Raw genomic sequence first — 15,637 nt, forward strand, 5'->3', positions numbered from 1 at the left:
ATTAGGCACCCTCAATCCAAGTCCCATGTGAATTACTCTTGTTATTATTGTGTTACTATAAAAATGATAACACATCAGAAGTAGCGCATTTATATAACCGTGACCGTGTGGCCAATCAGATTCAAGAATTCATTCAAACAGCGCTGCAGTATAAGGAAGTATAAAAGCCAGCGTTTGAAAAGAATTTTGTGGCATGAATGAATCAATAATCGAGTTATCATTCATGTATTAGGTGTAGGAACAAATATATAACAGTTTTATTCCTATATAAACCACATGTTACTGTAAATAAATACAAATTGTTACAGGCTGAAACTTCAAATATAGTTTCAGTCTTGACAAAAACTTTGGCTTGTTAGGTCTGTCTTCATACCACTTGTGACCCGTCTGTTATTTTTTCATTCTCTTTGCACTCCGGGTTGCTGTTTATTCCGTCAGCCCTTTCACGCTAGCTATATATTGCCAGCTTTGGCCACAAGGAGAGAACACATAAGCTGTACAGAAATGACAAGAGGCATCTAGTTCTGATGTAAACAAGTGGTAACAGGGAATGAAAGCTCATGGAGCACATGGCAAGTGGTGCTTTACTTGATTATATAATGCACATTTTCTTTAGGATGAGCAGCTTTGAGCAGTATTCGGCTAGTAGGGTTAGAAGTCAGTAGGTTTTGTTTGCAGATTACCGAGCACAGAAGTGTGTCCTTCTGTTCATATATGCAAATGTTCATGTGCAATGAAGTAAATATGGAACTAAGAGCAGCTCTGAACATGACTTTAAGATCATTGAAGACCACATAGAAGTCTTCAAGTAGGAATAACGTTCATTAGGCTAACTAGATGGAACATTCGTTTTGATAACTAGCCGGTTTGTGTATTTTCACAGATTTTTCTAGCAAGCTAGCTAACAAGAGATAACCTGTCAGGAATACTAAGAGGATTTTAATTTATATTGATAGCCTGAGAACTAGACCTAACAGAATTTCGGAGAGAATCTTGTGAATCATGTTTGTATTCTTCACCGCTAGCTAAGCTAACCTGATAGAAGCATTTCTGTCATACTCATCAGTGTTTATAGTACGGTATTTACTGCTAATGTTAATCACATTGATAATATAGCCTAAGCCAGATCCATTGACAGCAGGGTGCTAGTTTGTTCTGGCCAGCTCTACTACACCTGTTGTTTCCAATCTTTTTAATGTCTGATCTCTCAGCAAAACAAAAGGCGTCTTTTGTCTAGGCTCCAATTGCAGACCTGAAAACTGATTTGATGTGTCTTACTAAAACTTGGCAAAAACTTAATGACTTTTTTCATCTAAACCAAACAATACCACCAGGATTTGTTTACATCTGTAAACCTCACTCTTCCGTTAATGAGGGCGTTCTCGCACTCATTTATCGCGAGAACCTTAAAATCACCCCGGTTTCAGTCTCAGAGCCATCCTCTTTTGAAATTCTGGCCATCCAACTGAAGGGACCTACTCCCACCATTGTAGCAGCGATTTACATATCTCCCAAGCCCTCTGCTATATTTCATACTGAACTCACTTCTATTTTGACAAGTTTGTGTGCTATGTCCCCAAGCGTTATTTTAATAGGAGATTTTAATCTCCATTTCGATAACCCCACTAGCACACTTTATAAGGATTTTAATTCCTTGTTGGGTTCCCTACACACGATAAAGGTCACATATTAGATTTAGTTTGTTGTTCTTGTATCTTACCATGTAATTCCCCATTTCTAGCTGCCAACAACCCCTTCGTGGTATACACTGGAACTGCCGCCCTCCACCACTTTCTCGGCCTTCAAACCTTCATCAGTCGAGGATATCATGGATCTCATTACCAAGTCCAAGTCATCTACTTGCTCACTGGATCCCCTTCCTGCCACCTTGGTTAAAGCCTGCCTTCCCTCAATTTCCCCTATTATCACGTCTATAATTAACTCTTTGCTGTTGACTGCCGCTATTCTTTCCTCGTTCAAGACTGCTTCCATTACACCAGTTCTGAAAAAAAAAAACCTTGTGCAGATCCTCATGATTTTAATAATTACCAGCCCATTTCTAACCTTGCTTTTATTGTGAAAATTCTTGAACGGACAGCGGAATCTCTGCTCCAGTCTCACCTGCAGAAGAATAATCTTTACAAGGCATTTTAATCTGGTTTCAGTTCATCCTCATCCTCCGCACCCTCAGTGTCACCTCAGATACCATGTCCCATTCGCTATTATTGGAGCGACTGGCTGACATAAGGTTAACAGCACTGCACTTCTTTGGTTTTCATCCTACCTCACCGACAGGAAACAGTTTGTTCTGGTCAAGAACGTCCGGTCAGAATCGGCCTTGGTTAGTCAGGGTGTCCCACAGGGATCAGTGCTGGGACCACTCCTCTTTATTATGTACCTTTTACCCCTCGGACATATTCTCTGCCATCATGGACTGCATTTTCACTGTTACACCGATGACACTCAGCTTTATATCTCCACTAAACCAAACACCTCCCTGTCCCCCCAACCCCTGTTCTCACTACCTGGGACATCACAACTTGGATGCCTAATAATTTCTTAAAACTTGATGGCAATAAAAGTTAGGTTCTTTTGATTGACTCTGTCCACATTCTCCAAAACTCCACCTTTCACTATTACCATTGACGACAGCACGGGTAACATTTCCTCTCCAACAAAGAGCCTTGGTGTCATATTTGACAGTTTACTCTCTTTTGGTCCTCACATCAATAATATCTCACATACTGCCTTCTTCCACCTTCCCAATATTGCTAGACTCCGCCCTTCCCTCTCATACCACAGTACTCAAGTATTTATTCCCATATTGACTACCGTAATGCCATCCGTTTTGGCATATCTGATAAACGTCTCCAACAGTTCCAAATGATTCAAAACTCAGCTGCAAGAATTATTACTCCTACAAAGTCCACTGACCATATCACACCCTCCCTTCTTCAGCTCCACTGGCTTCCGGTCCAACAACGAGTTCACTATAAAATTCAACTGCTCACTTTCAAAGCCATTGATAATCTGGCTCCCTCCTCCCTCTCAGATCTTCTTTGTCCTTATACCCCCGCCAATCTCTACGATCCTCCTCTGCATCTCTGCTCACTGTTCCAGCTTTTAAACTCAGCACTATGGGTGGAAGAGCTTTCAGTTGGAACTCACTCCCACTGTATATTCATCAGATGGACTTTATTTCACAGTTCAAATCCCAGATTAAAACACATCTGTTCAAACGAGTTTATTCATTATAACGAACTCCTATATATTATTGCTTCATCTATTTTTATTTGGTGTATCTATTTTAATTATGCTGTTCTTATTGTATGTTGTCTTTCTGTAAGGTATCCTTGAGTTGCTATGAAAGGCGGCAACAAATAAAATGTATTATTACTATTATTATTATTAATCTAGAGTGACAGAAAATCTAAGAGGGGTTTTAGTGTTTTTAATATTTATTAATATATTGGTTATAACCTTCACCAGTTCTTGCTAGCTTGCTAACATAAGCTAATCCTGATAGGATTTCTGAAAGTATTTGAAGTGATGTTTATACACATTTATAATCTTCACTACTAATTCTAAATGGATGAAAAGCCTGAATGTAATCATGAAACTACACCTACTTAGAAATGTTTGACAGCTGTGTCTTTTGGTCTATACTCTCTCTCTCTCTCTCTCTCTCTCTCTCTCTCTCTCTCTCCCTCTCTCTCTGTCTCTCATGCAGCTCATTTGCTAATTGGCAAGACACCGACACAGTGTCATTTTTCCTCACTGTTGCTTTCCGCAGCATTAGACAGAAACATTTATTCAGTGTTCGAGCGTAGTCAGTCGTGTGTAGTACCTGCCTAACTACGCCCCAAAAAGTGTGGTATCAATTAACCATGGGCGATTGCATGATGGGAAATTTGGATTAAATGTAATCTGTTTATCACATGGTACGAGTGTGGAGATTAAATAAATCATCAGCTGTCTTACAACACTTAAAGGTACTCATTGTGCACAAGGATGATTGATGGAGGAGGTGGTGTAAAAACATCATGACATCTTCCTGTTTAGCAGACCGACCATACAAGACGTCGTTGAGATGTAAATTGCATACAGTTGAGGTCATGCGTTTACATAAGCTTTGCAGAATCTGCAAAATGTCAATAATGTTTTTTTTTTTTCTTTTTTTTTTTAAATAAGAGGGATTATAAAAATTGTATTTTGTTTTTTCATTTAGTACTGCCCTGAATACACTATTTTACATAACAGGTGTGTATATATATTCCACAAGAAAACAATAATAACTGAATTTACACAAATGAACCATTTCAACAGTTTACATTACGCTTGATTCTTAATTCTGTCTATCCTTATCTGGATGATCAACGACTGTTTTATGTTTTGGGAGAGTTGTTCAGTTAAACTGCCCACTGTTCTTCAGAAAAATCCTCCAGGTCCTGCACATTCTTTGCTTTTCCAGCATCTTCTGCATATTGTACCCCTTTCCAACAGCAGCTATATGATTTAGAGATTTCACACTGAGGACGACTGAGGGACTCGTACACAGCTATTACAAAAGGTGCAAACATTCACTGATGCTCAAGAAGGTAACACGATACGTTAAGAGCCAGGGGGGTGTAAACTTTTGAACAGGGTGATCTGTGTACATTGTTATAACCAATTATATGTAAACATCTGTTATGTGAAATAGCTGATTCATTCAAAAAAAATAAAAAAATGCATAGACACACCCACTGATCTGCAGTCTGAAAATAAACCATTCTCACCGAACTGGCTGATAAAATTGCCGGTAAAGGTATTCACCAAATCGAGAGCGAGTGTTTGTTTAAAAAAAAACAAAAAAGTTTTTAGCATGAGCTTATATTTGATTAGCATACCGGGTTTTTTTTTCAATGTTGTATTTCTTCTCTTTAGAACAACCTGACAGAGCTGAAGTCCTTCGGCTCTCCCGTGGCTGCCGTCACCAACGTGACTGCTGCCGTCATGGTCCTGATGGCTCCTGGGGGCAAAGTTCCGAAAGACCGCAGCTGGAAAGCAGCTAAAGTCATGATGGCTAAAGTCGACACCTTCCTGGACTCACTGATCAACTTCAACAAGGAGAACATCCATGAAAACTGCCTGAAAGCCATCCAGCCCTACCTGCAGGATCCAGAGTTCAAACCAGAGCTGGTGGCGGCAAAGTCCTATTCCGCAGCAGGCCTCTGTTCCTGGGTCATTAACATTGTAAAGTTCTATGAGGTTTACTGCGAAGTGGAGCCCAAGAGACAAGCCCTGAACAAGGCTAATGCAGAGCTAGCTTCTGCTCAGGAGAAACTCTCAGTCATTAAAGCAAAAATCAATGTAAGTCAACTCTACCTGGGGTTCTTTCCAACATGAAACTGTTCCGAAGCATGTGCGCATGTGCGCTTAGTATCTCTTTGCAGAAATTGTACAGGCTGCCTTGAAAACACTCCTACAAAATGTTTTCAGTTCTATATTTCAAAGTGATAAAGCTGCGTTTTCAGCTGCTAATTGTGTTTGTCCCGCTGGTTATTATCACTGCAGCGAGGATTCATTGTCGAGGCAGCTAACTCTGCGTTAACTTTTCAAGGCTACAAAGAGTGTAAACAAATATCTTGTTTATACTCTTATGTGGATAGCGTTTAGAATCGTTCATTTCTGTTTTTGTCTCTCTCTTTTAACAACCTCTGTTCCTCCTCTCCCCCTGACAGCTCCTTAATGAGAACTTGGCAAAGCTGACAGCAAAATTTGAGAAAGCCACAGCAGACAAGTTGAAGTGCCAACAAGAGGCCGAAACCACAGCACGCACAATCTCTCTTGCCAACCGCCTGGTGAGAGCCCCAATTCAACCACCCCCCCCCCCCCCCCCCCCATACAAGTACACACACACACACACACACAAGTATATAGTTTTTGGCAGTATTGCTTTGCTCTCCTCTGGAAGCCACTGAATTTCTATGAAGATCAAGATGATGTGAAAAAAATAATCCATTCAGGTAATTTTGGCAGCTTAGGTCTTAATTACACCATAAACACAGCAGACAGGTGGACAGATCCGTCAATCAAAGCCACATGAGCAAAAACTGTAATCATTACTCTTTACTAATGTGAGCCAATCATGAAACTAGTTAAAATGAAAGATGTTTCCACAACAAATTTGTGTGAACTGCTACCAGTAATCTTAACTACACGATTCATATTCACGTACCGCAAGTGAATCATTCTCTCTCCTCAGGTTGGAGGTTTGGCGTCGGAGAACGTGCGCTGGGCCGAGGCGGTGGCGAGCTTCAAGCATCAGGAGAGGACTCTGTGTGGGGATGTTCTTCTCATCACTGCCTTTGTTTCTTATCTGGGCTACTTCACCAAGCGCTACCGCCTCGAACTAATGGACAATACCTGGAGGCCTTATCTTAGCCAGCTTACAGTGTGTTTATTTCCATGTCTATTAAATCTTAGACTGTTGACTCAGTCTGCTCTTATGCGCTGCTTGACGACAACAGCAGCTTTCCTGTAATCTCTGTAGCGTTATAATAACATCTCACTGTTTGGTCACTCGAGTTCTTCTAAGATTGTTTACTCTTAGAACTGAAACACAGTGTGGTGACTCACTTATGTCTTCTTTTTCTCCATCAGGTGCCTATCCCAGTCACACCAGGTCTGGACCCTCTCACTATGCTGATGGACGATGCAGATCTCGCCACCTGGCAGAACGAAGGGCTTCCGGCCGATCGGATGTCCACTGAGAATGCCACCATCTTAACCAGCTGTGAGCGCTGGCCACTCATGGTGGACCCCCAACTCCAGGGGATAAAATGGATTAAGAACAAATATGGAGATGACCTTCGGGTCATTAGGATTGGACAGAGAGGGTAAAAGTCACTGGCTGGCTATATCAGATTGCAATTCCTCATTTTTGTTATGTAGTAAGTCTATTTTCTTAATATCCCACGATGGGGTTTTCTTTTTCCATATTGTAGATATCTAGACTCGATTGAGAGGGCCTTATCTGCAGGTGAGGTTGTCCTTATTGAAAACCTGGAGGAGACTGTCGATCCAGTGCTTGGGCCCCTACTTGGCCGAGAAACGATAAAGAAAGGACGGTAAGCGTTGCGAAAACCTAGGTAGAATCAATTCAAGATAAAATCCACCTCTTATACAGCCATTTATAAGATTAAATACAGGAACGAAATCCTTGCTAGTAACCTCCCCGTGCCTTTCACATAATGATAATGAGTCTTTATTAATCACATATACATTAAGAACAGTGAAATTCTTTTCTTCACATACCCCAGTATAGGAAGTTGGGGTCGGAGTGCAGGGTCAGCCATTATGCGGCACCCCTGAAGCAGAGAGGGTTAAGGGCCTTGCTCAAGGGCCCAACAGTGGCAGCTTGAACCCCCGACCTTCTGATCAGTAACCCAGAGCCTTAACGGCCAAGCCAGGGTTAGGGTTACGGAGAGTGAAATATACATGACTGGTGGCCCACATGTACAGAATATCTATAACACACCAGTCCTGTATATTTCACGCTCCCTAACATTAACAATGTGAAATGCCTGTGATTGTTCAGATAAGAAGTATACCAATCTTTGACCTTCATAAGCGTTGCATAAACCCTTTATAAAGCAATGCTGGTGGATGTATGAGTTGCCCAACAGCTTTGTTGTGAATGTAGCAGGGACCGTGAAACGCATCCCGTTTTTATTACACATACTGTACAGTACACTCTGCTGCTTTATTCCAGCTACATAAAGATTGGTGACAAGGAGTGCGAGTACAACCCTAGTTTCCGGCTCATCCTCCACACCAAGCTTGCTAACCCCCACTACCAGCCGGAGTTGCAGGCCCAGTGTACGCTGGTCAACTTCACAGTGACGCGGGACGGCCTGGAAGACCAGCTCCTGGCTGCTGTTGTCAGCATGGAGAGACCTGACCTGGAGGAGCTCAAGGTGAGAGCTGACGCACTTAATTATTTTCAATCGCCCTTCGTCTCTGGCATCTCACTATTATGCTGATGGGATAATATGCTGTTTCACAGTAAAGTCTCCCCTGAAGATCATCACTGCGGCTTTCATTAAAAGCAGGAAGACGGCTCTTTGATATGAGCTTATCCTCTTACTGCTTTGTGTGGAGGAATTAATCGCATGGCAGTTAATTGGAGGAGAACTTTTTTTTTTTTTTTTTAACTTAATTGGCTTCATCAGTTGTGTTTTGTAGTTGGGGTAAACGCGGAGATAATTAGTCGGGTTACGATGATAGCCAGCAGCTTGTCAATCGTGTTTTTTTCTTGGAATAACAAAAAAAAATGTTCAGTTTTTCACGACCTTCAGTTTTGATGTACTCTTCAGAATGGCCGTGCTGTTTGACTCATCTAAAAGTGTACAGAAAGGGTGTTATGTAAATCAAAACAAACGAGGCTAGATTACACCTCTTTTACTGTCACACAAATGTTCTGTAGGCTTCCCCTGTCCTCTCATTAGCTTGTAAGCTACTTTCATGCAAGCCTACACTATTAACTGTAGGGTTCATACATTCTACTAATACTCACTAGGTCCATGAGACAGAGAGATGCTTTTATATCTCTCTTATGCTTTTCTTTCTCTGGCTCAGGCTCAGGTGGTAGAGCTGTTTGTTCACTTATCGTAGGGTTGGCGGTTCGATTCCCGGCCCACATGACTCCACATACCGAAGTGTCCTTGGGCAAGACACTGAACCCCGAGGTTCTCCCGATGGAAAGTTAGCGCCTTACATGGCAGCTCTGCTACCATTGGTGTGTATGAGTGTGTGTGAATGGGTGAATGAGACACAGTGTAAAGCGCTTTGGATCCACTAAGCTTAAAAAGCGCTATAAGTGCAGACCATTACTTTATGTCCCAAAGTGTGCACTTAATTCAAACCGGAAACAAATGAGTATTTTTTTAAGTAACTGGAGAGAGAAAAAACCCCAACATTTTTGGTGATTTGCTCCAAATGCACGGCGCTTGAGTGAAATCTGCTGTGAAATTTAATGAAGTTCAGTCAATCAAAAACGAAGTGAGATACTATAGAGACACTACAGTATATTATTACCTCAGTTCATTTTCAAAGTTGTTAAAAAAAAATAAATAATTATCATTTCATGCTGCTGCTTTATAAACGCAGGGGGGTGAGCAGAGCGAACTGATTGATTGCCAGTCATGCTTTACCTTGTTGTGCTTTTTGTAAATAGTCTAATGCAGTTAATTACTTACACGTCACAAACCCTTTTTTTCCCCTATAGATTTAGGTACATTTCATTGTAAAATTTCTTTATTTAAAGACATTCACAAAAACAAAAACAAAAATAATCACTAAATAGGCCTTAAACTGCGTTCATGCTGAAGATCAGGAAAGGATTATGAGCTGTGTAAATGTCAGCTGAGCATGTCTGGGCATCTGCCTCCTTCTTTTAACGAAGAACGGAAAAAAACGCTCATTTTTTTAAATGAACTTAACTGAATGCCTCATTATTTGCCTGAAATTATGAAAGCATTGTCTCCTTTTAATTTTAATTACACATGCTGATTGGTTAATTGTTTGTTTTCCCCCCACATCTGGGGAAATTGCATATACTATACAAGTCAGACTTACTTAGTAGTTACTGACTCATTAAGGAAGATGAGGGCTTCACCTTTTTAGCTAAAGGTTACTGTATGTGTAAGGTCAAAGGTCATTGACTTTTGAATGTAAGCGATTTCCAGTCGAAAGCCAAGATAGCCTATGATAGATAGGTGGAGCCTGCATTATTAATGGTGTTATAAAAGTCTCCATAAATGCACCAGGTCCTGTAGATTTCTGCTTATTGCCTAGGTTTTGGGCAAGAAAACAAACAACATATAGATTTTTTTTTTTCTTAAATAATTATGTCTAAATACACTCACCATCCACGTTATTAGGAATACCTGTACACCTGCACATTCATGCAATTATCTAATCAGCCAGTCATGTGGCAGCATAAAATCAATGCAGATACAGGTCAAGAGCTTCAGTTAACGTTTACATCAAAGATCAGAATGAAGAAAAAATGCGATCTCTTTGACGTTGATCATGGCATGGATATCGGTACCAGACGGACTGGTTTGAGTATTTCAGAAACTGTTGATCTCCTGAGATTTTCACACAAAACAGTTTCTAGAGTTTATACAGAATGCTGCGAAAAACAGAAATCCTGGAGGTGGAAATGCCTTGTTAATAAGAGAGCTCAGAGGAGAATGGCCAGATTGGTTCGAGCTGCCAGGAAGGATATAGTAACTCATACAATCACTCTTTACAACCATGGTGAGCAGAAAAGCATCTCTGCATGCACACAATATCAAACCTTATGATGGATGGGCTTCTACCATTGAAGATCAGATTAAAAAAACTCACTTTTTTCAGTTTTTTACCTGTCCTGACAGGAGTGGAAACTGATGTGATCTGCTGTTGTAGCTCATCCATCTCAAGGTCTGATGTGTTGTGAATTCTGAGATGCTTTTCTGCTCACAACAATTGTACAGAGTGATTATATGAGTTACTATAGACTTCCTGTCAGCTCAGACCAGTCTGGTTAGTCTCCTCTGATCTCTCTCATCAACAAGGTGTTTCATACAGACCCTCCACTCACAGGATTTTTTTGTTGTTTTTCACATCATTTATTAAATATTCAAACCAGCCCATCTGAGATCAACAACCACGCCATGGTTAAAGTCACAGAGATCACACTTTTCCACCATTCTGATGTTTGATGTGTATTTGCATAATTGTTATTTTTTTGCATTGTGCTGCTGCCACATAATTAACTGATTAGATAACTGCATGAATGTACAGGTGTTCCTAATAAAGTGTAATGGATGGTGAGTGTAAATCCATGTACTTACCAGGGATGTAATTGAATATAAATACATATGAACAAATAATTAGTTTTACATGGATACAACTACAGATACGAACAGGAGGAGCTCTTACCACAAGGAGTCTGGTTTAAGTTAGAAGTGTGAATCGGGATTGTGATACTGCAGGATGCAAAAATAAATAAATAAAAGAAATCATGTAAACAGGAGATTTTTACTTTCATTCCGGTGTGAGTAAGCAGTCAGTGATGAAGCTCGCGAGACAAAAAAAAGATGCAGTGTATTTACCGTACTCATTCATTCATCGTTAGTGAGTGCCTGGGCAGGGTTTTGGTGGGTTGAATTAGGTTAGAGACAGAACCAAGTTAGTCAGTTAGCAAATATTGTGGGCAGATGCAAACATAAACCAAAGATTATGTTATCAAATGCTGTTAGATGTTGTTGAGAACTGTCTGAGTCAGAATTTACATATCACACTGATAGTGCTGGCATGTTTACTTCTGGGATTTCTTCCAGAGTTTTCTAGTGTTTCCAGGGCACATAGTGCAAGTAGTGAATAAAAATTCATATTTAATTGAAAATAAAAACTTTCTGATTTATCCCATGTCCACTTTGGATACAAATATCTGTATATTAAAATGCACCTATTATGGTTTTTCAGATATTACCTTTCATGTAGTGTGTTATAGAGCTGTTTGGGAATGTAAAAACATCTGCAAAGTTTCAAAAATCAAAGCGCAGGACGAATGGAGTTATTGACTCCCAAAAGAAGGAACCGATTCTGAAGAGCTGAAACAAGTCGTTAGTAATTCCAGACTTACTTCCTGTACTAACCTACGTAGGTTTGTAACAAAAAACCCGCCTCTGTTCTTCATCGGCTGTTCGCAAACAGACGGTGCTGAAAGTCGTTATAGTAGTGGGCGTTTCCTTTTACAACACACGCTGATAGCGGTAGACCAATCACAACAGACTGGGACATCTGACCAATCAGAGCAGAGTATGCTCTCTGAGAGGAGGAGTTTAGAACGAATCTAGAACGGATCATTGAACGAGTCGTTTGTGATACTGGGGGAAAAAAGGTAATGCTGCAGTTTAAATTATGAGCACAAAGTGTTTTTTGACCTCGGATGCATGTAAATCTATTGTATGAAACCTTTAAAACAAAATTAGGCACGTTTCAAAACCATAATAGGTGTGCTTTCAGATGTGTGTGTGTGTTGTTTGTAAAGGAGAGTCTACAAAGTCCATATGGAGTTTATTGCATGTGATGCCAAGGGGAAGCAAAGTTAATCCACTCAGACTTTTTATTTATTTATTTATTTTTATATCTGCTGTTTGCAGATACAGTATGTATTGATTACTGTCGTCTTTAAGCTGTTTGACACACACACAGCCCATCTAACCTGCGTTTCTTGGCCTCACTTACTTTTCACACAGGTCAGTGGTTTTAATCGCTGGCTCTTTTTTTTCTTCTTTTTCTTCTTCTTCTTTTTTCCAGTCGAACCTCACAAAGCAGCAGAACGGCTTCAAGATCACGTTGAAAACTCTGGAAGACAACCTCCTCTCGCGCCTGTCTTCAGCTTCTGGAAATTTCCTGGGAGACACAGAACTGGTTGAGAACTTGGAGATAACCAAACGCACAGCTGCTGAGATCGAAGAGAAGGTTGTTCAGTTCGCTCTGTATAAATGGAATCATAAAGGCGGATATTGTCAGTAAAACGATGGTACAGTGTTTAAGTAATAAGGAAAAGTCCGCTCTGAAACACATTAAAATATGTTTAGATGGAAATATTTGTGATGTAGTGGTGCAAATTTGTTGGTTGAAGTAAGAGCTCATGATTTTCCATTAACGTTCCTGTGAAAACAAGGTAATGGTTAGATTTAGGTGTAATAGAGCATTAATTATATGGATTAATAATTGTCACTGGAAGCTACTCACAAGGATAATAAGACGTGTGTGTGTGTGTGTGTGTGTGTGTGTGTGATTTCAGGTGAAAGAGGCAAAGGTGACAGAAGCTAAAATCAACGAGGCGAGAGAGCACTACCGTCCGGCGGCTGCCCGCGCCTCTCTCCTCTACTTCATCATGAACGACCTGAACAAAATCCATCCCATGTACCAGTTTGCTCTCAAGGTAGCCCTCACTACTGACCCTGAACTTTATACGCACTCTCTTCAAGCACAACTCACTGTCACTGTGCTTCCTCTTTCTCAGCCTTCGAGTTCGGCCTCGCCTAGAACGCGTCCGCTCGCTCTTTCAGCCGTCGAAATATCCCGCCTAATACACTGCTCTGTCAGCATCCGCAAACAATCATGCGCTTGCTGTAATGAAATGGGAAGTTTGATTCTGACAACGTGTCAGCTTGCAGAAGAGGAGCTGCGTGAGCATTAGTGGAAGATAGATTAAAAACACTTAATTAAGTCGCTCGTTGTCTTTGTTCAGTGACATTCTCATATTTCGAGACGGTCGCCGTGCTGTGACAAAATACAATCTTCAGCAATCGCAAAATAATTGCTTTGTTCTTTTATACAAATTTATGCAGGGGAAATGAGCACGAGCGTAAGCGTGTAGAAATGTCCATAAAAGCTGCCTTCTAAAATGGCTTGTTTAATGCTGAGGTAAAATGGCCCGATGATTAATTGCTCAGCAATGCAAATATTTGGAGCTGGTTTACGATCTAGATTTTTGTCTCCTTGCTTGTGTGTGTGTTCTGTCAGGCCTTCAGTGTGGTTTTCCAGAAAGCTGTAATGAAGGCAGCTCCAGACGAGGTGCTGAAGCAAAGGGTTTTAAATCTGATCGACAGCATCACATTCTCCGTGTTTCAGTACACCACCCGCGGCCTTTTCGAATGCGACAAACTCACATACACGGCGCAGCTCGCATTTCAGGTAGGGTATTTCCCTCATTAGATCTGTCATTGTCTTCATAAGCATCTTTTGCCTAACATTTTTTCTCACTCCTCTCTCTCTCTCTCTCTCTCTCTCTCTCTCTCACTCTCTCTCTCGCTGTGTGTGTCTTGTCTCCACAGATTTTAGTGATGAATAAGGAAATCAACACTAATGAGCTGGATTTTCTGCTGAGGTACCCCGTCCAGCCTGGTGTAACATCCCCCGTCGACTTCCTGTCTCATCATTCATGGGGAGGAATCAAGGTAAAACAGTCATTAGATGCGTGCGTCGAGGTGTCATTTACTTCTGATTTGTTTCACATGCAAATCCATAAAACGTGCACATTTGCAGCTTAAGATGATGACTTGCATCACAGTTACATCATCCACCCAAGTTTGTGTAGGAACTTGAGAAGGAAGAAGGAAAAAAAAGTATTCTTCATGCATGACTCAACCCAGCTGTCCTGGACATTTTCCTTTTCAGCCATGACACACAGAATAGCATTAGTGCTGAACATCTCCAAGGACGATGCAGAGTAAAAGTTTACCCATTTGTCAGATCTGATAAGCAGTAAGCTGAATTGTAATGGCAAGTACATCCCTGATGCTTTCAAAGCATGTTAATATTTCAATCCAATCTTTAATATAAAGATATAAAGATTTAGAAGTTGTTTTAAAATGACTGTTTTAGTTTAGCTTAACTGTCTAATCTACCAACAGCAATACATAACCGCTGTAATGGAGCCATTATGCTTTTTGGATTATATATAAAGTAACTACAGCATTTAAGACCTTAGAATAAATACACTGTAAAGTCAGCCCATATACTGTAAGTGTCTTATAGGCTAGAACAGTAATTTGAGGGGGGAAAAAACACGTTCATACGGCTTGAACTAAGATAAAAATAAATAAATAAGCTGAATGTTGTATTTACTAAGATACTAACATGGTCAATATCACAAATTTGCTTATATTTAAATAGGGAACTAGTAATAGTGCAGGATATTGAATATTAAAATATGATAATATATTGAACATTTATATTATTTGTTTTAAATATTTAAAAACGTTTTTTTTTTTTTTTTCATTTCCAAATTTAAATGAAAAAATATAAATAAATAAAATCCCTGATTTTTCAGTGTGGTCTGCTGCTGCTATAATTAGGAACACGTGCACATTCATGCAGTTAACCGATGAGCCAATCATGTGGCGGCAGTGCAAAAAATGCACACAAAATAAATCATGCAGGTACAGGTGGTCAAAAGCTTGAGTTAATGCTCACATCAGACATCAGAGGAAGAAAAAGTGTCCTCTCTGTGACTTTGATAGTGACATGGATGTTGGTACTAAGTCGGTTTGAGTATTTCATAAACTGCTGATCTCCTGGGAATTTCACACATAACAATGTCGAGAGTTTACACAGAATTTTATTTATTAACAGCCATAACATTAATAGTATTAATATTAAAACCACCTGCCTAATATTGTGTAGGTCCCCTTGTGCCACCAAAACAGCTCTGATCTGTCGAGGCATGGACTCCTCAAGACATCTGAAGATGCGCTGTGGTATCTGGCCCAAGGTGTTTGCAGCAGATCCTTTAAGTCCTGTAAATTGCGATGTGGGGCCTCTATGGATGGGACTTGTTTGTTCGGTACATCCCACAGATGCTCGATCAGATTGAGATCTGGGGAATTTGTAGGCCAATTCAACACCTTGAACTCTTTGTCATGTTCCTCAAACCGTTCCTGAACAATTTTTGAAGCGTGGCAGGGCACATTGAGGCCATTGCCTTTAGGGAATGCCATTACATTGAAGGGGTGTACTTGGTCTGCAACAATGTTTAGGTAGGTGGTACGTGTCAGAGTAACTTCCACATGAATACAAGACCCAA

The 15,637-nt window shown here is 40.4% G+C and overlaps 1 protein-coding gene across 1 annotated transcript in view; it reads left to right on the forward strand.

The window, feature by feature from the left end:
- The window catches only part of dnah9 (dynein, axonemal, heavy chain 9), a 100,096-nt gene that overhangs the window by 60,338 nt on the left and 24,121 nt on the right, over nt 1-15,637 (forward strand). The window contains exons 50-59 of the mRNA XM_053639227.1: nt 4,927-5,352; nt 5,724-5,843; nt 6,248-6,436; nt 6,646-6,881; nt 6,990-7,112; nt 7,757-7,961; nt 12,358-12,522; nt 12,851-12,991; nt 13,576-13,746; nt 13,887-14,009. Of these exons, the coding sequence (XP_053495202.1) occupies nt 4,927-5,352; nt 5,724-5,843; nt 6,248-6,436; nt 6,646-6,881; nt 6,990-7,112; nt 7,757-7,961; nt 12,358-12,522; nt 12,851-12,991; nt 13,576-13,746; nt 13,887-14,009 (1,899 nt within the window). The remainder of the gene's footprint in view (nt 1-4,926; nt 5,353-5,723; nt 5,844-6,247; nt 6,437-6,645; nt 6,882-6,989; nt 7,113-7,756; nt 7,962-12,357; nt 12,523-12,850; nt 12,992-13,575; nt 13,747-13,886; nt 14,010-15,637) is intronic.

Source organism: Ictalurus furcatus, chromosome 13, assembly GCF_023375685.1.
Source record: "Ictalurus furcatus strain D&B chromosome 13, Billie_1.0, whole genome shotgun sequence".
NCBI lineage: Eukaryota > Metazoa > Chordata > Actinopteri > Siluriformes > Ictaluridae > Ictalurus > Ictalurus furcatus.